This window comes from Heloderma suspectum, chromosome 4, assembly GCF_057233095.1.
Source record: "Heloderma suspectum isolate Gila_16-S chromosome 4, 16-S_ref, whole genome shotgun sequence".
Classification (NCBI taxonomy): domain Eukaryota; kingdom Metazoa; phylum Chordata; class Lepidosauria; order Squamata; family Helodermatidae; genus Heloderma; species Heloderma suspectum.
Genome location: NC_139461.1, coordinates 256767324 through 256790353, shown reverse-complemented (window position 1 = coordinate 256790353; position 23030 = coordinate 256767324). Strand labels below are relative to the sequence as shown.

The 23030-nt window shown below is 45.9% G+C and overlaps 1 protein-coding gene across 2 annotated transcripts in view; it reads left to right on the top strand.

Moving 5' to 3' along the window:
- IRF6 (interferon regulatory factor 6) overlaps positions 1-15030 on the top strand; it is a 32165-nt gene extending 17135 nt beyond the window's left edge. For both annotated transcript variants that reach the window (XM_084853427.1, XM_084853425.1), the window contains exons 3-8: positions 884-1088; positions 2559-2678; positions 7499-7636; positions 8719-9111; positions 9768-9886; positions 11183-15030. In XM_084853427.1, coding sequence (XP_084709553.1) covers positions 884-1088; positions 2559-2678; positions 7499-7636; positions 8719-9111; positions 9768-9886; positions 11183-11404 — 1197 coding nt within the window. In that variant the 3' untranslated portion in view covers positions 11405-15030. The remainder of the gene's footprint in view (positions 1-883; positions 1089-2558; positions 2679-7498; positions 7637-8718; positions 9112-9767; positions 9887-11182) is intronic.
- The last annotated feature ends 8000 nt before the right edge of the window (positions 15031-23030 follow it).

Sequence of the window (23030 nt, the reverse complement as noted above, 5' to 3'; positions counted from 1 at the left end):
TTATTTGCATCAATATGGAAAGATTTGATGCAGTCGTTTCTAAAAATCATTTATAATATGAACAAAATCTGAATAAAGGCATTAACAATGGCTGCTATTTTATTCTAAATTTTTACAAGCTTGCTCTGTTAACAGGAATCTCAGATTTTGCTAGAAGACTGATGTACAAATTAATGTTCTCTAGATAAACCTGGAAACTTAATCCCACATTAAACAAAATAATAATGAAACCCTCATTTGCCATAGAGTTGACTTTCTTTGGACACAGCCAGGTGGTCTCTGTTGGAATGGTTTACCTTACTGATTCAGAATAATGTTGGTTTAGAAAATCCTAAAACAATTTAGGGCCGCGGTAGCTTAGTGGTTAAGACGCTGAACTGCAGACTGGAAGGTCGGCAGGTCAGCAGTTCGAGACCCGAGTGCTGCGTGACGGAGTGAGCTCCCGTCTTCAGTCCCAGCTCCTGCCAACCTAGCAGTTTGAAAGCAAGAAATTGCAAGTAGATAAATAGGTACCGCCTCTGCGGGAAAGGTAACAGCGTTCCGTGCACCTCGGTGTTCAGTCATGCCGGCCACATGACCACGGAAGCATCTTCGGACAGCGCTGGCTCTTCGGCTTAGAAACGGGGATGAGCACCGCACCCTAGAGTCAGACACGACTGGTTGGGGACACCTCTACCTTTACTTTTACCTTTAAAACAATTCATGCTATTTTTGTCTGTACTGGTAAAGATAATGGCAGCAATAGTTTGCTATTTCTTGCAAAAAAAAAAAAAATATTGCCTAGATGTGCTTGATAGATGGGAATTGGTTTGGGGACATGATTCAACAGATGCTGCTGGCATAATGACAGCACTTAACTGAGCATGATGTACTTTGCTCCCAGGCTTGGGCTGTGGAAACAGGAAAGTACCAGGAAGGAGTTGATGACCCTGACCCTGCAAAATGGAAAGCCCAGCTCCGGTGTGCCCTCAACAAAAGCCGGGAATTCAACCTGATGTATGATGGCACCAAAGAGGTGCCAATGAATCCTATTAAAATTTATGAAGTGTGTGACATCCCACAGTCCCAGGGAACAATCATTAATCCAGGTGAGAGACAGCAAGACTCTGCTGTTTAAGGAAGCAAGCATGTGACTTGTCCTTCTGCATTCAGCTGGCTTTTGCTGTCAGTGAATCCTGCTGAGTTACCCATTTGAGTAAGCATATCGGGTTATCCTTGGTTCAACTTAACTAACACAAAGGGGAGTTTAGGTCACCCTTCTGTCTAGCCATGAATACATTCTGCATGCTCACAAATTCAGCACATGTATGTTGCAGCCTGAATTGCTCAGCTTTGTGTGTGTGTCTAAACAAAGATGGTAGGAGAAAAGCTTTGAAATGCCGTTGCATCCTAGTAAGGAGGGGAAAGGACAGAGTTTCTGAGTTCAGGGAGTTCCATTTCTTCACGTACCTTCCAGTTCTATGCTTGGTCTTCCTTTCCCTTTTTCTCCCTTAGTATGCCAGTCCAAGACAAGCATATTAGTAGAATATCAATGTAATTAATTAATAAGAAGGTAGTCTTTAAAGGAACAATCCTGTGGTCCCTAGACATTGTTTGAGGGGCCATAGTATACTGGGGATTCCCTCCTCTCAGGTCAGAGACTGTGCTCCAACCTCAGAAGGGGTAGTCAGGGATCCGCCCCCTTGCAGCTGGTGCAGAAAGAACCGTGTTGTCTGCCCTCCAAGGTCAGAAAAGTGATCTCTGAGAGGGGGGAAAGGGGGCATTTGGGAGGGCAGGGAGGGGACTGGAGAGGCCGAGATATGAGCTATCCTGAGACCTCTCCAGCCTCCTTCGCTACCCCTCCAAAGCTTCCTTGGTAGATGGGCCAAAAAGTCCGTCTTGTGAAATATGCAGGGTGGGAAGACAGAGAGGTGAAGATCACCTCTGCTGCTCTGCATTGGATGATTGGAAGTCTCTGAGTTTGAGGGCTTCTGATCATCAAGGGTGCAGTCAGTGGGACTGCAGCCTAAAAGGCCTTTATTGCTGAAATGAATGCTTCACCGGATGACATTCACTGGGGATTTCTCTTGCACATTTGCCATTGAAAGGAACAGGGCTTTCTTAGCTCATCTTTGAGTGCCTGGAAGAAACATTCTTGGGGTTAGCTGTTGGATATAGAGAACTAGCAGTTGCTGTGACCAGGTAAACTTTTTTCTGGCCCTCTTTGCTCCTTCCTGCAAACCAACTGAAAGGTTTAGTGAGGCAGGTTGTGGCATACTGGTTGGATTGTCATTGTATAAACTCTGGGAGAGCTGCTTCAGGCTAGTGGAAGCCTTCCAAGCATAAACTGAGAAGCACAAAAAGGGTTGTGCTGTTTCTGGAGTTGTGAAGCAGACCAAACAGTATTTGGAATAAAAATCCCCAGGAGAGCGATGTCATTCTGGAAAGTACTGCGGGAAGGAATTAGCCTGTCCAGCTCTCCTGTGGTTCACACAAATGGATATTTTGTTTCATTTGTCTCTTCTGTTGATAAACTTCCATGTTACTTGCTAATTCTCCAGCTTGTGCTTTTCCTACAGGTTCTACCGGTTCAGCTCCGTGGGATGAGAAGGATAATGACGAAGATGAAGATGAGGACGAATTAAACCAGTCTCAGCATGTACCTATACAGGATACCTTTCCATTCCTTAATATCAATGGTTAGTAGATATACCATGGCACAGAGTGTGCATTGAACTCAACCCTACATTTTAAATAGTGGTGGGTGTTGTTGTTTTTTTGTAGATATCATATTAAGCAATATTTTGATCAGTGCTTTTAGGAAACTGCCATTTTTACCTCTGGATGCAGCTAGGCTAGCCGTTCCTTGGCCAATTTGTAACAGAAAATGAGTAAGAAGAGATACCCCATGTGAAGTGCAAACTTTTGCATGGTTAGCCTGGTCAGAAGTCTTCTGCTGTTGTTCTTCTTTCATTGTTTATATGTGGTGGTGCTTTAATGGTGAACTTGTGAAATTCCACACATTTGAGATACCTTTTGCTCGTTTATTTTAGCCAACAGTGCACCTGTCTACGTCACAATCCCATAACTTGACCTTGATTATTCTGTCTCAGGATGTTCCCGCGCATGTTTGGCGCAGCCCAGCCTCTGTTTCCTATTGCGTCCAGCTGGTCTAAGGGAAGCTAGGTGTAAAAGCAAAGGCTGTTCCCCTGCCCTGTTGAACCGGGTCATAGAATCATAGAATAGTAGGGCTGGAAGGGGCCCACAAGGCCATCGAGTCCAACCCCCTGCTCAGTGCAGGAATCCAAGACAGGGCATCCCCCACAGATGGCTGTCCAGCCTCATCTTGAACGCCTCCAGTGTGGGAGAGCCCACCACCTCCCTAGGTCATTGGTTCCATTGTCATATTGCTCTAACACTCAGGAAGTTTTTCCTGATGTTCAGCCGGAATTTGGCTTCCCGTAACTTGAGCCCATTATTCCATGTCCTGCACTCTGAGATGATCGAGATGGTCCTTGAGGGTCATGATGCTGACGCCTCAGGGTGAGCAAAGAGGCGGGAGAAGTCTGTGCATTCCCTGTGGCCTCCACTGCTGCCACTCCAATTGGGGTAAAGGAAGCCTTTGCTGCAACAGGCTGTTGTAGCGGTAGCTTGCCCCCACCTCACAAATCACTGTGACAGCCACCTACCTAGTGCCATCTTAAAAGAGTAAATTCCCATAGAAAGAGCAGACACACCTTTCTGCCAAACCAAGATGTAACCTGTAATGATGAAGCTATAGCTTTAAAAGGCTTTTCCTTGGAGTTCCCTGGAGCAAGGTTCAGGTTTAACAGGTTTTAACTGTATTGTCTCAGCAGATACTTCTGAATTAATTTCCCATGCACGAGAACATGTTTAAAGCCATATTTTAATGATGTTGTGTTTTTGAAACATGTTGCTAATCTACAAGTGGCCTTTATTGTATTTTTTTTACATACTTTTCATCCTATGCATCCTTTTAACAGGTACTTTTCTCTTACAATCTAATTCTAACTAATGGACTGGCTCATCTCTCATATTCTTTACCCTCCTAGTGGGGATCTAATGTTACCATCTAATGAGTTGGTTGAGTTTGCTTATTATTTCTTAAGTGGTGTCTTCCTCAAGTAAGTTTGCAAAGGGATTTTCCTTTTCCAGTGTAGTCTTTGAAAGACATTTTAGGTTGGCTTGGCTTGGCTGTGATGTAGGAATTATATTGTAGAAAATTGAGGGCATTGACTATCATGCTATGTACACGAATGAGTTTTTGACAAAACTTGGCAAGTGTTTCCAAGATACTATCTTTTTGCAGCAGGGCTATCAGGTATAAGGCACTGAATGTATTTTGTACAGAAAGGTGGGGCTTTATGATTTATTAAGTTTATGTCCTGGCTTTCCATACTCAAGGCAGTTAACAATAATAATGTTGGGATTAAAACAAATTTAATTAAAACACAACATAAAAACAAATAAAACACAATTAAAATACAACAATAAAAAATGAGCAACACCCAACCCAATAAAAACCCCTTCAGAAGCAGACCAGCTTACATGTGAAAGATCCGCCTTACCAGTTGTTTTCCGGGCCAAATTCAAGGTGTTGGTTTTGACCTTTAAAACCCTATATGGTTCCGGCCCAGCCTATCTTAAGGAGTGCCTCCAGCAACACCAGACAGGCTGCTTAACAAGATCAGCCTCGGATGGCCTTCTCTCTGTCCCATCAGCCAGGACAGCTAGACTGGTGGGGACGAGGGAGAGGGCTTTTTCTGTGGTGGCCCCCACTCAGTGGAACTCCCTCCCTAGGGAACTCCGCCATGCCCCCTCTTTAATGAGCTTCCGTCGTGCATTAAAAACGTGGTTGTTCAGGCAGGCATTTGGGGTGGGTTAGGTTTTTTTAGAAAATGTTTTTACTGTAGAATTTGATTGTTTTAAACTGTTTTATTGTACGCTGTACATCGCCCAGAGTGGCTGGGTGACCAGCCAGATGGGCGGTTAATAAATTTAATAAAAATAATATAATAAATAAATCAAAACGTGGCCTGCCTGTGGAAGGGCAACAGAGAGGGAGCCAACCCAGGCTCCCTTGGCAGGAAGTTCCAGAGCCTGGGAAGAGTCACTGAGAAGGCTTTCCCGTGTCCCGGCCAAATGTGCCTCCAATGGCGGTGGCACCAGGCGATGACCCTCCCTGGAAGCTTTTAAAACCAGGCAGGCTCAAATGGGAGAATGTGGTCTTTCAGATAACCTGGTCCCAAGTTGTACAGGGCTGTATAAGTCATAACCAGCAGTTTGAATTGTGCCCAGAAATAAAGCAGTAGCCAGTGACACTGGTGTAACACAGGAGTCACAGGCTTCCTGCAACTGGGCCCAATCCACAGTCTCGCCACAGCATTCCAAACCAACTGAGCTGCCCGAACAGTTTTCCAAGGCAGCCAGATGTGGAGCCTGTTGCAGTAGTTCGAAGGGGAGTAACTGAAGCAGACGTCACTATGACCAGATCAGATATATCCAGGAACAGGTGCAGTTGGCCCCAGCTGTGCAACAACAGCCCATTGCCGAAACCTGGGCATCCAGCTTCAGGGCTGAATCCAGCAGTGCACCCAACGAGTGAAACGAGTTTGGGTTTCACTCAAACTCAAACGAGTGAAACATCAGTCCTATGGACTATGTTTCCATAGTCCAACGAGTGGACTATGGAAACGAGTGAAACATCAGTCCTATGGACTATATCAGGCTTCTAGAGTTCTCATTGTGGCCTGTGACACTCCTGCCCTGCTCAGCATATTACTGAATCATCTTCAGAACTAGGGGAACAGGGAAGAAGGGCTTTTATTCACTCAGGGCAGCTGTTGCATGCATGCACGCACGCCTAATGGGCAGAACCTAACACTGTGAGAGTGGATTGCCCCTTACACAATGAAACTTTCCCCTGCCCTACCAAATCTGCGACCAAGCACCCCCTCCCTATCCTGCTGTTCCATCAGTGGGATGAGTGAATGGGATTCCACCCAGTGTATTTGTGTTCATGCTATAAATCATAGAATCATAGGCTTGGAAGGGGCCTACAAGATCATTGAGTCCAACCCCCTCCTCATTGCAGCAAGCCTGATTCCCAGGCGGTCTCCCATCCAAGTACTAACCAGGGCTGACCCTGCTTAGCTTCCAAGATCAGACAAGATCATGTTTATGAACAGGTATCTTACCAAATCTACAGGAACTATCCCTAACCTTTTCCGTGCTAGTGGCTTTAAGTGAGGCACATTGACAGTTTGATGTTACATCCAGATGGAATTCCATCTGAACCTGACAAACTGTTAATTTGGCCTAGCTCCTGGGCATCTGGCAGATAGAGATTTTGCTGTCCAGTGCATTTGGGCTTGACACCCTTCCTTTATACGCTAACTGGGAGAAAAGGAACGGGGGCTGGTTTTCCTGTGCAATTTAATTTAAAAACTGAATTCCTAGACATCCTCACTACAGCTGACAGAATTATGTGTCCATCAGCATGAATGTGGTTCACCATCCTTTTGTCATAGCAGCTGCACCATCTGCATGGCATTGCAAGCCATTTTTAAGACCTCTAGAAAGTTGCTTGCACACACCTAAATGGGTCATAGAGTCTATGTTGATAATCAAGACATTGTTGTGTTGGGATCTAGACAAGGCAAGCTGAATTTAAAAAAAAATCTTATTAAGCCAGTGGGAAAAATATCCAAGCTTTCGCGTTAGTCTCTAATGGAATGAATGGGAAGTACTGTTGAATTCCCAACAGTACATGGTTAAATTCTTAGGGTGAAATCCTATGCATGTTTAGCCAGAAAAACATCCTAGAACATTCACCAGGGGAATGCTGGGAGTCCTAGGCCTTTTTCTTTCTAAACATGCATAGGATTGTGCCCTTGATCACCTAAGGGCACAATCTTGTGGGTTGCGCCCTTGTTAGATGGATGCCTCTGAACTCAGAGGCATCTGTGTATCTAATGCCCTACTGGGTTGCTGCTGGCAGGGTAGGAGGACTGATGGAAGTGATTTTCACCTCTCTGTGTTCCTGCTGTTTTGTTTTTGCTGTAGATGGGCCTCTGAGTCCATCCAAAGAAGATGCGCTGGAGGCTAGGCTGGGGCTGGAGAGGCCGTAGGAGTCTTTGTAATCTGGCCTCTGCCCTCCCTGTCCATCAGAACACCCCTTTATAGACCTCTCGAAGTCTATAGCATGCTCGACCTCAGAAAGCAGGTGCTGCGGATCTTTCTGCATGGGCTGCGAGGGAGGAGGGATCGCATTCCAGAGTCCCACTTCTGTGGTCGTAGCAGGGTCTACTGCCTTGGAGGGGGGAAGAATCCTACGGTCCCTGGGACTCTCTCCCGGGACCATAGGATTACTCTCAAAGGTAGTTTAGCTACATTTGCCTCTCCGCTGTGAAAAGTGTCAGTAACTTTTTAAAATGGCAGCCATTGTTGGAGAGGGAATGCTTCGAGGTTTTTTAAAACATAGATTTCCCTTACTTAGATTCCCCAATGGCACCCGCCAGCGTGGAGCCCCTGAAGAACGAACCGGAAGATATAGAGATGCCCATGCCTCCGGCACTCCCAGCTCTGCAGCATGATATGTTCAGCTCTCCCGAACTCTGGATTAGCTCTCTTCCAAGTAAGTCTTTTTGGTGCAGATGTCACTACAATAAATAGATGATTGTGCGTGCTGGTATTGTTTTGCCTAGCAAAGTCTTACTCAAGAGTAAGTAAGGGCACAATCCCACAGAGTGAGTAAGGGCGCAGCCCCGTCGGGATAGCCATAAGCCTCTGAACTCAGAGGCTTGCTGCCATCCAGTGCAAAGCAGGGGGAGCAGGGAAGGCAATTGCCACCTCTGTGTTCCTCCCGCTCTGCATTTTGGCTAGATGGGCTTTTTTGCCCATCTAGCTGGGGGTCTGTGGAGTGAGAGGGAAGGAGGCTTGGGCATGTGGCATCAGCCAGCCTCCCCAGTCCCCTCCCCTCCCTGTCCACTGGCACATCCCCTTTCCCTCCTCTCTGGGGTCGCTGTTGTGAGCTTGGAGAGGCAGTCGGCATGGTTCTCTCAGCGCTGGCTGCAAGGGGGACGGAAGCTTGGATTCCTGGCTCCGAGGTGGGAGCACTGTCTCCAACCTTGGATCCAGGAATCCAAATTATCCTATCCCTCCTCCACCACCACCACTCTGTCTAGGGGCCATAGGATTGTTCTCTTAAGTACTATGCATTATTTATTTCGGAATGTAGATCAAGTGCGTCCCCCCCCCCCCCGCAGTTTATTTCTGTTTAGATTGGTGCGGTCCAGGGAATGTTCTGTGTTTGGAAGTGTAGTGCGGTCATGGGCGTCACTCTATGAATAAAAAGAACCCCAGCTGTAAACTGCTGTTGACCTTTGGATAGTGACAATTGGACAGCTTGTGGTATAGCTGCGGTGCTGGTGATTGAGCATATCAATATATGAGTTTGTTTCTGAGCACTGCATTCATGTGAAGAGCGAGTCTCTCCGCAATAGCTTGATGAAGAGATGTCGCTGTCACTGTTTGCTGTTGCCTTGTGATCAGCCGTAGGAACTGGCCCTTGGTTTCTTTGGAAATCGCATTCCCGGCTTGAGAAAACGGTTCTGCCTTGTTCTATTTCCTTCACCCCGATAGAGTCAATGCAAGTTTTTTCAGTTACGGCTCCTATTGCTGTGTCTGATATTCTAACAATAAATCTTTCTAATCAAGTGACCGACCTTGAAATCAAGTTTGAGTATCGAGGCAAAGAATTTGGGCAGACGATGACTGTGAGCAACCCCCAGGGCTGCAGACTTTTCTATGGGGAACTGGGTCCTATGCCAGATCAGGAAGAACTCTTTGGTCCTATTAATTTGGAGCAAGTCAAGTTTCCTGGGCCAGAACAAATCACCAATGAAAAGCAAAAGCTCTTCACAAGCCGACTGCTTGATGTCATGGACAGAGGACTGATCCTGGAAGTCAGTGGTCATGCCATTTACGCAATCAGGCTTTGCCAGTGCAAAGTGTACTGGTCTGGACCATGTGCACCTTCCTCCACTATGCCAAACTTGATTGAAAGACAAAAGAAAGTCAAGCTCTTCTGTCTAGAAACATTCCTGAGTGGTGAGTAACTACAGTGCTCTTGCTGCATCACAATCACCGAGTAGCCCGTGTTGGTAGTTTTTTAATCACTGTAATATTCGTACAATCCTTGAGGCCTTTGGCCCTTTGGCATTAGGTCTTGCACAGTTATGCCAACTAGGGCTGTGTCTGTGTTAGCAGGACAGTGCAGATTGTGGTTTGCATAGAACCTGCCATTTTCTGCAGACCGGCATTACTGAATGGCTCTTGGTGCAATCCGTTGCTGTGCTCTGTTGTAGTAGCTTTTTCTCCTCAACTTCCCTCTTTTTGGTCCAAGTGGTTCCCAGTTGTCGCCAGATAGCATAAGTAGAATTATTACAGTTCTCATACTGCACATCTGTACAGTGTCATGTTGCGGAAGCTGGTGAGTGACGTGGTATTTGTAGCTACCTATTCTTTTATGTTTTACTATAGTATTGATCTTGTACAGGGCTGATGGAAAAATGGTATTGATAGCCAATAGCATTTTTATATCTATAGGCAGAAAAAGATGGAAAGAGGGGGATAGAAAGTGGGTAGGAGAATTCTGGAACAAAGCATGGCTTTTGAACTGGAAGGGGCAATTAGCAGACTATTATGTCATATCCAGATGCATGTGTGTCTCGCTGTACATTGCCTTTCCTTCCTCCTCCTGTTAGAACTGATTGCCCATCAGAAAGGACAGATTGGGAAACAGCCACCATATGAGATCTACTTTTGTTTTGGGGAAGAATGGCCAGATGGGAAATCGAAAGAGAGGAAACTGATTGTTGTTCAGGTAAGAGAACAAGGAATTGCAAAAAGATGTTAACCGTGCTTACTGTGAGCAGAGTCATTGAATCGCACATGGAGTAGAATCCCACTTATTTCAGTGCATTTATATTTGTTTAAAATATAAACAAATTATGTGCTGCGAGAAGCTGAATTCAGCAATCTCTAACATACTTTGTTTCTACTAGCCATGGGAAGGTGCAAAGAACTATGTATGACACTGGAGCCCTGGCCATTGAAAATCCATTGTCCACTAACATTAAACCTATTTTTTGTTGGCTGGATATTTGAAAACTGGGATTCCAGGAACACTACTTGCGCTATTCCATCACAATATGGACACATTTATTTATCTGCAATATTTTATAGACTACCTTTCAACAGAAAATGGCACGAGGTGATTTACAGCACTTTAAAATATAAATAAAATAATTCTAATGAAAAACAAAAAAACATTAAAAATACTATTAGATTAATACAAACGACATACAACTGTGATGATCTCCAGTAATCCCCTCATGCCAAAGAATAAAAGTATTTTCAGCTGTCTGCAAACGGTGATTAGGGACACAGAAAGATTTCCTGTGGGGAAGCATTCCACAGCTCTGAAGCCACCACAGAAATGGCCCTGTACCTGGTAGATGACCACCTTACCTCCCTAAAAGGGCAGGTCCTTCTTCTAGACTCTGCCTACCCCTGTTCTAGACTCTGCCTCCAGGAGGAAGCATAATCACAGTACAGTGATGCTCCCAATTCAGGCAAGCCAGAAGAATACCATGGTCTGTGACCACAGATCTGGTTCTCCACTGATATGAATGAGGCAGCACATCTTTGAACTGTACTGGCATTTGCATTTTCCTGCTTAGAATGGTTGAATAAGAGTGTGAAAGCATATACCCCTTTTAAGTACAGGAGCTGGTGCAGTGGAGGATTCTCCTGTTGCTTCTGCTGCTGGGCAGACCATATTTGCCTTGGCTACATTAGCATCGTATCTCTTCATGAAGCCTAGTGCAGACCATATGGGCCACATGCTCATTCAGTGTTTGGATATGCATTAATAATGGTGTGGCCTTGGAGAGAATTGTTCTAGAATGCCAACCGATTCAGGATGGTGTCAGTGCACCTACTTGGCTCACACCGTGAGAAGGAACAGAACTACTCAAAATGCAAGCATCAGTAAGAAAAGACATTTTTGGACACTTTGAACAATTCTCCTCCTCCTTCTTCAGCTTTTGGATCATTCTAGCTACTCAAATGACATAATCCCATCTGGACTAACGCTGACGAATTTTGTTTCAAACAGGTAATTCCAGTTGTAGCTCGGATGATCTACGAGATGTTCTCCGGTGACTTCACCCGCTCCTTTGATAGTGGCAGTGTGCGGCTTCAGATCTCTACCCCTGATATCAAGGACAACATTGTTGCTCAGCTGAAGCAACTCTATCGTCTACTGCAGAATCATCAGGAAGGCTGGTCAATGCAGCCACCAAACATGCCAATGACAGCACCCCTGACAGCACAGTGACAGGCAGGTCTTTCCTAAACGAGGAATTCCCTGGCTTACTAAATTGTGTGTATACTGTAATTCCAGATCAAGAGTGTTTTTATTTCAATTGATTTTAAACACCTCTTGAGTAAGTGAAACTTTGGATGAGAATTATAACCTGTTTTAAATATTTGCAAATTTAAATTTATCTCAATTAAGGCATGTGCATGAGAACATGTCTCAGATTTTACTCTTTTTCACTTCAAATAATGTAAATATATCAAAGGATGTTTAAATTGTGCCTTGCTCACATGTAACACAGCAATATTCTCTATGTGATCTGAGTTCAAATGTTCTTTTTCAAAAAGAGTATCAAAATCCCTTAACAGAAACGCATACTTTTAACTCTAGTTTTTTCTTACCCGCTGGTTTGATAACTTAGTAAAATGTATTACATAAATTACATGTTTCTACTTTATGATTTTTTAAAAAAAACTAACAGCGCAGTGCTGCTGGCACAAGTGTGAAATATCTGAACAAAGCAAATGTCAAATTTTTAGTGGCCATAATTGTGTCCATGTTCTCTCTCCAGTGAAATTGCTTAGCAGACTAATGATCTGACAATTAGTGCTCTTGGTTTTGCTCTAGTAAAATACTGCTATTTGATAGCATTCTACCTCTGTTATAAGCCTGAAAAGGTATAGTTTTTATTGAACTGACTTTACAATCAGTTGAGCCAGAATTGAAGTACTGCTAATGTATTAAGTTTTTAAGTAGAAATCTAACAAGCAGTTCCTTTTAATATTCTCCCATGTTGAGTACTATAGCTCAGCACATCAGCTGGTGATTGTACAATGTGGGAAAAATGGTCACCTACAATTAATGGTTTCCAGCCTCATTACTTCCAAAGAGAGACAAAGAACGTAAGTGATGCATTCTGTTGGACTAGTCTCTGCTAATGCGGGTGTGTCCAAGCCAGTTTCACAGAGCTGCTCTTCAAACAGACTGAACCATTAGCTACACTGCAATGTTTGTTAGTCTGTCAGATTGCCATAAGATATGAAATGGCACCAAAGCCTTCTGCTTGTTCTGCACAGGACCTGTTTTCCAAACATGTAAGCAGACTGTTAAACCAGGAAGTTTGAATAATGTTACATATGTAGTCCAGCCAGCTGTAAATATGATAGTGTTTTGCATGCAAAGGAACAGCTTTGTTCTGGACTGGTTAAGGGCTACATTCTTGCATGTGTAAAGCCTTACAGGGCTTGTGACCACAATACCTGATGGAGCGCTTCTCCCCAAATGAACTCGCCCAACCCATGCACTGCACTTGGTGTTCAAGGCCCTCCTCCAAGAGAGGCTTGGAGGTTGGCAACAAGGGAGAGGGACCTCTCGGTGGTGGCCCCCCAAATTTGGAATGATCTCCCCAATGAGGCCCACTTGGCACCAACATTGTCATCTTCTTGGCACCAGGTTAAAACTGCCCTCTTAGGCATTTGCTGGCATATACTGAGCTTTTAATCAGGTCCTGGGTTGTCTTTGGCAGATTGTTTTGAGATATACATTGTCTGTTGTGTGTGCTGTCTGTTTCTGTGTCTTTATGTAAAAGGTTTTCATACTTTGTATAATGTATTTTAACATTTTTTGTTGTTCTGAACTGCCCAGAGAGCTTTGGCTAATGGGCAGTATAGAAATATAATGAATGAATGAATGAATGAATGAATGTTTGCTTACTATGCTGGAAAACACATTAAAATGTACTACCATAAATTTTCTGTTAACTTTAGCTATGTGTTCATATCTCCATTCAACTCACTTCTAAGCAGTATTTGATTTAGATCATCTCTATTTGAAAGCAGAGAAAATAATTTGTGTACTGAAAGTGTTTTCACAGTTCACATTGTGTGCTACAAAGAGTAATTGACTTAGAAATGGCTTCAGATCCTTAGACTCACTAGGTGTCCTTGGCCAATACACTGGTTCAGTTTACACAGATATGTTAACTTGATTGCAGCATCAAATGATGACTTGTATGTAGGAATGATTCATCACAGGTCAATCACAAACAGCTTTCATAGGACTCAGTGCCAACTCAAGTTATACTTTCTAGTGAAGATGGTTTGTGCATTGGCTAAGAGTAGCAGAGAAATCAAGTGAGCTACATTTATGTGTTTCCCAGCCAGCCTGCTTAGCATATCTTTCACCTATCCTTCCCCATTTAGTAAATGAAATAATAGCTTTTCCTTAGTGTGGTTGTGAAGTCAAAACTCTACAGTGTACTGTATAGTGAGTTCAGAATGGACATAACTGCATGTCATGTGCTGCTCTCTGGTGTTCTGGTAATGCTATTTTGGGAGGCCTTCCTCGAATGACCAGCTGTGGTTTATCAAAACTCGCTTTTATCAGAACTCTTTGTTTTAACATGGTGTTTTTATTCTTTTATCCTATCTGCTGTTCACTGCTCCGAAATCTTTGGATGTGGAGCGGTATACAAATATTGTAAATAAATAAATAATCAACTTTTTCTTAGAGAAAGTTGTAATGCCATGGAGCAATAGACAGAATGCAAATAGCACTACTGTTAGTATCTTTGGACATGTGAACCTGCTGGAAATGTACTTCCCAATGTACAGAGAAGTAAATAACCAGAGTAGGCTTTCTTCTGGATCAAGGGAAGGAAGCCAAGTGATAGAAGCCTTTCTTCCACACCTGTTAGCTGTAGATGAGGGAGTTCATTTTGGACCTGTCAATCAAGAAAACTGACAAAACTGAGGTGATGGTAGTTGATTATCAGTCCTGGTGAGGTCTTAACCACACTGTGGAAGAGGTGAGCCCTAGTGCAATAAAGAGCCCCTGGGGAAAAATAGTCCGCCAGCACAGTTTTACCAATACGTCTATGGAGTACACACCCTACAGCAATGTCAGTGATAACACAGGCTAGTAACTGGTAGGTTAAGCTTTCTTCTTCCTTGTTCAATTGAGATAATTCAAGGCTGGTCTGACAGCAAATGAGCCAATATAGAAAGGAGTACTGAAAAGAGTATAAAAAGGAGATATGGGAATGCTACCTGAATGCTTCAGACAGTTTTTCACACTTAATGGGTGTCATTTTGGGACAAAATGTAATCGTAGGGGACATAAAAGGTGGCATGCAATTATTCTCTTGCTGGCGGAACTGCTTCCAACAGTTGAACAGGGAGGGTGGACAATTCCCCTTCCCATTGCAGCCCTTGTGTGCCCTCAAAATCTGCTCCTGGAGGTTGGAGGACCCTCAAGCAGACTTTTGAGGTGCATAAGGGAGTCGAGGGGAAAGTCCTGTCCTGTAAGTGGCCAGATGTCTGCCTATGTGATGTTAGATTTTGTCCATGGAATACAAGAACTAAGAAGATATTTTGCTAATTACTTTAGGAGAAATGAAATTACTGTCACTCTACTCAAAGATACTTGGCCAATAAGTTAAAGCAACAAGAAAAAGGCTGTGCTCAAGTTTTTGGTTTCAGTCCTGTAACCAGGAAGCAGGTGCAGGAGTGGGCAATGTCTATAGATGACATCAGAAATGCTCATTAAAACTTATTGTGTTTTACTTTCCCACCTATGTTAATAGCCACTGAATGACTTCATATATGCTCTAGGTTGAATAAATATGTATTTTACACTCTGGGCTCAAAGTACTTCTCTTTCGGAATTGCAGTAAATTGAACAAACTGACTACATTAAAAGATTTAGGGCACAATCATGGAAGGACAGATACTGAAGGTGAAGCTCAAATATTTCGGCCACCTAATGCGAAGAGAAAACTCTCTGGAAAAGACCCTGATGCTGGGAAAGACTGAAGGCAAAAGGAGAAGGGGACAGCAGAGGATGAGATGGCTAGATAGCATCACCGATGCAATGAATATGGACTTGAGCACGCTCCGGGAGAGCGCAGGACAGGAAGGCCTGGTGTGCTATGGTCCATGGGGTCATGAAGAGTCGGACACGACTGAACGACTGAATAGCAACCTATGCATGTTTAGACAGAGAAAAGGCTGGGTGGGGAATGCTGGGCATTACAAACATTTAATGTTGTTGATGTGGGGTAGTGGAAATGTGAGATCTAAATTTATTAAACAAATAATAAGAACGAATAGTGAAACCAACAGGATAGAAATAAGCTCCACTGAGTTGAACAGGATTTCTTCCCCAGTAAGTGTGCATAAGACCGTAGCCTTAAAGTAGTAGCTGTGAGGCAGAAAATCTCCAGCTTGAATCTCACTTCAGCTAGAAACTCCCTAGGTGCTTAGTTAAGCCACTCTCCTTTCAGCCTTGACCTCCCTCCCCTCTGCAATGTGTGTGTGTGGGGGGGACATATTGTGGGGCTGCTGTAAAATGCTGGAAATACTAGCCAGTATCCCGGGTTTAAAATCTACATTGGGTAAAATGTGCACCTGATTTAAAAATTATCTTCTGCTTACTATACTGCAGTATCAGCGTTGTATTTAAACTTAGTGAACCAGTTCACATGACACCAGAATGGTTAATAAGCCATGGTGGCTTGGTAACCACCCCCATACATGTTGGCTAATTTCCCAAATTGTATTTGCTTTGCCACTCCCTGCTGGCCCTGCTCAGGATTGCTCTGCTATTATCATCATCATCATCAAAATTTCTATACCACTCCATAGCCGAAGCTATATGGGCAATTCATATGCCAGCCATAGGATCATAGGAAGCTGCTTTATACTGTGTCAGACCTTTGGTCCATCTAGTAGGGTTGGCGGAATATTTCTCCCTGAAACTTCGGGGGGCCGAGCGCCAACGTGTTCGGCCCCCCGAACAAGTTTCGGGGAGAAATTCTCCGCCCCCCCCCCCCCGGGGACGGGACTTACCTTTCCCGAATGTCCCTCCCGGCGGCGAGTCCCGGCGGCGGTTTGTCGGGTCTTCGTCAGGGGCGGGGGCGGCAGCCGATCTTTCGACCAGCTGCCGCCACCGCCATTCCAATAAAATTAAAAAAAAAAAAACGCCCCCGTGATAGGCTACGTGACGATTAACGTAGCCTATCACGGCTAGATTTGCAAAGTCAGCCGTGATAGGCTACGTAAATCGTCACGTAGCCTATCACGGGTGACTTTAAAAAAACAAAACAAAAACGTACGGATAATGGCGGCCCCCATAGGGAGCTGCCATTCCCGTTCCTTATTTGGTCGCTGTAGTCTACGTAAAGATTACGTAGACTACAGCGACCAAATAAGGAACGCGAATGGCGGCTCCCTATGGGGGCCGCCATTTGCGTATGCGCTTTTTTTTTTTTAAGTCACCCGTGATAGGCTACGTGACAATTTACGTAGCCTATCATGGCTGACTTTGCAGATCTAGCCATGATAGGCTACGTTAATCGTCACGTAGCCTATCACGGGGGCGTTTTTTTTTTTTTTTACCTTTTAATTTCGCGGCCGGGCGAGGCGAGGCGCCTCCTCCCCGGCCTGAATTTCGGCCGGGCGAGGTGGGAAGCCTCCCCCCCCAGCCTGAACTTCGGGGGGAGAGCAGCGAAGCGCCTCCCCCCCACCGCGAAAAGCTGCGAGACCAGGTAAGTGGGTTTCGTGCACCCCTACCATCTAGTCCAGTATTCTCAACACTGACTGGCAGCGGCTCGCCGGGATTTCAGGCGGGAGCTTTTCCAGCCCTACCTGGAGATGCTGGGATCAAACCTGAAACCTTGAAAAGATGCTGCTTTACCACAGAGTTACGGCCTCTCCCTCTACAGCCATGAAGCTCACTGGATGACTTGGGGGCACTTTCTCTCCATTTAACCTAGCGTGTTTTGGGGAGCTATGTATGTCACACCTTGAACTCCTTAGAACAAAGGTGAGATACTAATGAAATTTCATTTCTCTTCGGTATGCAGAGGTACTCAAGGATTCCCAGCTACTTTTCAATCTGGCAAGACAAGAGCTTGAGTTCAGCAAAGTTGTTTTACTTACCCACATCATGGGATTATTTTTTTTTTTAACAATGAACTATATTTTTTTCTCTGTTAAATTCTATATTTTCCCTCTCAAATAGTGAGGTGGGCAGAGGAATTCTAAGTGGGGCGGGGGGAGCCATGAGCCTCTCCCATGGTCCTTAGGCCCGCAAGCTTGTGCAAGCAGTAGTTGCAGCTAGGTCATTTTAGATCATACTCTTAGGGAGCAATCCTATTGGCCACTAGACACTGTCTAGAGGGCCATAGGATATGCTCATTTCTGGGAACCGACCTCAGAGTCTTTAGGTTCCCAGAAAACCTACCTCCCCCCTCGTCTGCGCTGCCTCGGAGGCAGTGTGAAGCCCCGTCCTCTGCGCTCACAAGAAGAGTGCGGAGCGACTGAAAAGAGGTGGGGCTGGGCGGCGTTCCGGGGCAAGGAGAGCAGAGCTGCGCATACGACACATCCTGTGCATCATATGGCAGCTTCCCCTCCTGGCCGGCCCCCCTGCCGCTAGACAGCTGAAAACGGCTGTCTAGCAAAAAATAGCAAGGCAGGGGAGGTGTGGAGGGAATGATCCCTGCCGTGCTTCTCCTGCCTTGCTTTGGATAGGTGGTTGCCTCTGAGTTCGGAGGCAGCGGCCTATCTAGTTAGGATTGCGCCCTTAATGGTCTTAGGTGGTGGTAGTGGCCATGGAAAACCATTCCATGCTTCAAAACTGCTTTTACATTCCTGATACGTTAGAACACCACCAACAAAACTGTTTGCCAACCTTGATTCAAATCTGAGCATGTGCAAGTTTGTCTTTTGGGGCGTGGATTACTGGCAGCCTCTGATCTCGGATGCTCCCAGGTATCCAATGCAGGGGGGAGGAGAGCAGAGGCAATCTCTGCCATGCTCCAGCCACCCTTCTGCTATACGGGCAATTTTGCCTAGCAGTGGCACCTTGGGAGGGGGAAGGAAGGAGGCTGGGATGGCCATAGGATATGTCATATCAAAGCCACCCGTTTCCTCTCCTGGGAATGCCCCCTTTCCCTTCTCCACACTCCATTTTACGAACACGGAGAGGTAGCCAGTGTGGTTCTCTCCATGCCAGCTAGCTATGAGGGGGAGTGTGGGTTCCAGGCCCTGAGACTGGAGCCTTGTGTCCAACCTTGGAACCAGGAAATCAAACTATCCTATACCCCCCCACACACACGATGCTGCCTGAGGGGCACAGGATCTCTTCCTCCGTCTCACTTAGATCACTGCAGCAACTACAGGCATAAAATGGAGTTTGCTTCTGCACCTGCTACCCTTTGGGTGGCCATTTGGACATAGGTCTCTAGTTGCATCACCGCAGCCAAGGGGGGAGGTTGTTTTAAACTTTTATATTGTATTTTATCATTTATTTTATGGCTGTAATTATTGTGAGCCGCCCAGAGAGCTTCGGCTTTTAGGCAGTGTAGAAATGTAATAAATAAATTAAAATGTTGTCCTCCACCCACCCACCGCATTTGGAGGGCATGTCTTTATGTCAGTGCCACCATCCAATGTATACAGAACATAGGAAGCCGCCTTATACCGAGTCAGACCATTGGTCAATCTAGCCCAGTGTTGTCAACACTGACTGGCAGCGGCTCTCCAGGGTTTACCTAGAGATGCCAGGGATCGAACCTGGGAACTTCTGCATGCCAAGCATGTGCTCTGCCACACTGAGCTGTAGTCCTGCCAGGCACCAGGTGGGGGAAGTGCCACCTTTCCCAACCTGGTGCCCTCCAGGCTCCAGACGTGTTGGGACTACAGCTCCATAGTCCCTCACCCAGCATACATGTTCGCACTTTTCACTGGCAGGCAGACGGGCTTATCTGTTGTAACAGCTTCAGCACGAAGCTGCTTTTGGCTCCTGTCCGAGCAAAACGACCTGCCAGCCCTGGACACAACCTGATGTTGCGAGCGAAACCCTTGAGCGGAGGTTCCAGCGTGCCGTCGGGACACCGGCCGCGAAGCCCGCGGATTTCGCCGAACTCAGCATAGCCACCAGCGGCCCTCCAGCGCAATCCACGTCTGCTCAGAAGTAAGCTCCATGGAATGCAATGGGGCTCTAGTCCCAGCCAGTGGTGGCTGGTGACTCCGAGGTCAGTGGGGCGGCGGATCCGCTCTGGGTTCCAATCGGAACTCGAAAGGCGCGAGGTGCTTCGCCCTGTGGATAGCTCCTTCGGAGCTCTGGCTGAAACCCAGAGCGGATCCGCCGCCGCCCCACTGACCTCGGATCCACCAGCCTCTACTGCAGCGGGGACGGGGTTGCAGCCTCGGGCTGCTCTGGGGCTGCCTTGATCCGGCCACAGCCCATCCACCTCGGCAGGTGAGGCTCGTGCGCGCAGGCCAGCGGCGCCGAGGCTCCCGCTTCCGTGCCCACCGCCGGCCGGGACGTCGCCCTCTGGCCCGGAGCCTGTCTCTTTAAAGGCTGCGGCGGCGCGCAGCCCCCCCCCCCCCCCGAGCTCCGCCGCGCCTCTCCTCTTTCCTCCTTCGCGCAGACCAAGGAAGCGGAAACGTGGCCGGCTCGCCAGGGGAAGCCGATGCGCATGCTCTCTTCGGGATGGGGCGCCGGGAGGTCAGTGGGGGGCGCCCGGGAGGGCGGCCGGGCGAGGGCGGCTTTCCTTACCCGCGCAGCGGATCTCGTGCGTGGTGCCGCGTCGGGATCCGCCAAGTGCCTGTGGATCCGAACTGCTGTGTCCCCGTTGTTTCGGGTCCCGCCCAGGGACGTAGCATTCCTCTGCGGACTCAGATTTAATTCGATTCAAATTTAATGCACCGCTGGGCAAAGAGTGGCGCATTATGATCGGGCCACAGCTAGGGCGCGCGTGTCTGCGTGCTTCTGGATTTGCTCTCTCCATGCAGCCTTTTTTTTTAATTCAAAAAACAACTATAGTTTAATCAAGATTTTCAGGGTCACTAAAACAAAAGCCGTTGGCCTCTGAGCCATAACGAAGTGGTACGTTTGAGTAGGAAATAAGTATTTAAAGAGAGAGGCGTGCGTACCGTAATCGTTCTTTACATGATGACCTTGACTTTTGAACCTTGCGTTTCAATCTAGCAGGCTGTATGATGTGTTGTTGTGGAAGGAATTCAAGACGGCGAGCTGTGCTAGTCTGTTAGCGCAAAAGCAACATCTTAAAGACTAGGCCAGCCTTCCCCAACATGCTGCCCTCCAGATGGGCTGGCTGGGGATGCTGGAAGTTGTAGTGCAACCCATCTGGAGGGCAGCATGTTGGGGAAGTCTGATCTGAATTCATCATGGCGTAAGCTTCTGTGGGGCAGGGCTCCCTTTGTCAGCAGCGTGATGTGGTTTTTTCAATGACTATGCAGAGAAAAGGAAAGCTTGGCAGAGTGCAAAGTGGGGGCAAAATCTAAGCGATGCTGACTGGACTGCAGTCCTATGCAGACTACAAATAAAAATAAGATCTACTTATAAAAGAGCAAAAGATCCAATCAGAGTGGTGTGGAATGTCCTGTCCATGTATTTTTTCATGTGTGTATAAAACTTCATGTAAGCTAATTGTTCAGGGTCCAGTCTTGAGCCATTCTTGACTGTACCACACTTTGGTGTTTGCATTGAATAAAACATCCACTCAAACTACCGTCTCTGGTCCTTTTACTGAGAGGGGAGAAGCAGGTGGCTTAAAAATTCTCCAACAGTGGGCACGATCAACCCCTTTTTAGATGTTCGTGTGCACTAATCAATTTGTTTTGCCAAATCATGACCAGATGGGGGTGGGTATAATTGGATCTTTTGCTCTCTTCAGTGGATATACTTTTTGTTTGTGCTCTGCGTACCTATCTCTTGCCTTTCTGGGACTTTGGTCTCACTTTATATCAACAGTGACCCTTCCACCCTTTGTACCGCATCTGTATGTGTATACATATTATATGCCAACTGAGGTTAATAATGAAGTAAATGTGGTCTAAGAAAGCTTATGCTGCCCATGATAAATGATAATGCTGAACTTGCCCCATTCATCTTGCAGCAGTGCAATTGCCCAAGATCAGTGTTTATTAACAACGTGTTTCCCAAGCTTGCAATTCTAAACAGAAAATCTTGTATAAAGGAAGTACATGAAAAACAATATTGAGACAATGAGGGAGGAAAGTTAAATGTGGTGAAAGCTGCTCTGGACATATCCTTTATTTTATTTATTTTATTTATTGCATTTATACCCCGCCTTTTTTCCTCTTGCAAGGAACCCAAGGCGGCTTACATTATCCTCCTCCGCTCCATTTCATCCTCACAACAACAACCCTGTGAGGTGGGTTGGGCTGAGAGTCTGTGACTGGCCCAAAGTCACCCAGTGAGCTTCCATGGCCAAGTGGGGACTAGAACCCGGATCTCCCAGCTCCTAGTCCAACACTCTTGCCACTACACCACACTGGCTCTCTTATATCCTTAAGGAACAAGGACTCGCCCCATCCTGGGAGCTGTTGCCAGTCTTCTATTGGTGTATGTCTCAAACCAGAGGAGTCACAACTTGAATGTGTATACACAGGTATAGTTTTAAAATACACACATACACACAAAGATTGAAATCAATCTTATCCTTGCTGTAACAAGAGTTCTAAAATGGAGTATGTGAAAGATTGCCAGAACCAGCACCAACCTTCCTGAAAGGTAGGAATGCTCTAGAACTGATTCCAGCTTTCCTGCAAAATAGGACTGGCCAAACCCAGCCTTCTAGTCCCCCCAAATACCCAGTAGCCACCCTTCTAAGCCAAGAGGCACTGAAGTTATGCAGAGAAGTCACACCAACTAAAGGATGGATAAAGGTTTATTAAGGCAAAAATAAATGGGGTACAGGGAAAGGGAAGAATGGAAGTAGCAAATTGGGCAAAAGAGTACAAAGCCAAATTGCTTAAACATGCACAGAGAGCTTTATGAATACACACCCAAGCAAAATAATAAAGCTACCTGGCCTATCATTAACATACATAAGTATGGGTCTCCTAGGATAACAACCAGCTATCAGCAGGTCCAGGACAAAGGGAGACAACATGCCTTTACCTCAGCCCTCTTTTAAAGCCCAGCCCTGACAACCCAGGGCCGATTTTCCTTCAGCCAATCACTGGCTCAGCCCCTGGGTGTTCCTCCCCCACCAGCTCCAGCTGTTAGCACTTCCCAATTAACAAGGACTGCACCTGGCCTTGAGCGAAGGGCCGAGGAGCCTCTAGATAATATACAATCCCAGGCGGTTACATTACACGGGAGGACATGGCCTAATTTCTTGATAGAAAACAGGCTGTCATTGACCATGGTGTGACTAAAATGTGGACTTGAAGTTGGAGCTATGAAATGGCCTGGATTATGTGGTCTCTCTCTTAACAGAGACATGGTTACTAACCATACAGCAATAGAAGACTGGCGACAGCTCGCGGGATGGGTTGCAGATGACACACATTTGCTTTAGCAGATGTTACAATGTTCTGGGTTTTGTTTGACTCCACCCAGGTATGGCAGGCTGAGCATTCATTCTGCTTTCTGAAGCTGATATGTGTAAATAGGTTTTAGTTTTATATAATGGGCTTAGGGTAGGTAGCACACAATTGAACCTTTAAAACTTTTCTCCACCATTAAAGACTGTTAGCTTAACTTACCAGACTTTTTCCTAAGGCTAAAAAAGTTGGGTGTTTTTGCTTGTAGCAATATTAATTACTGTTACTTTATTATCTCCTAGAACCTGTTCGAAGTAGCAGAC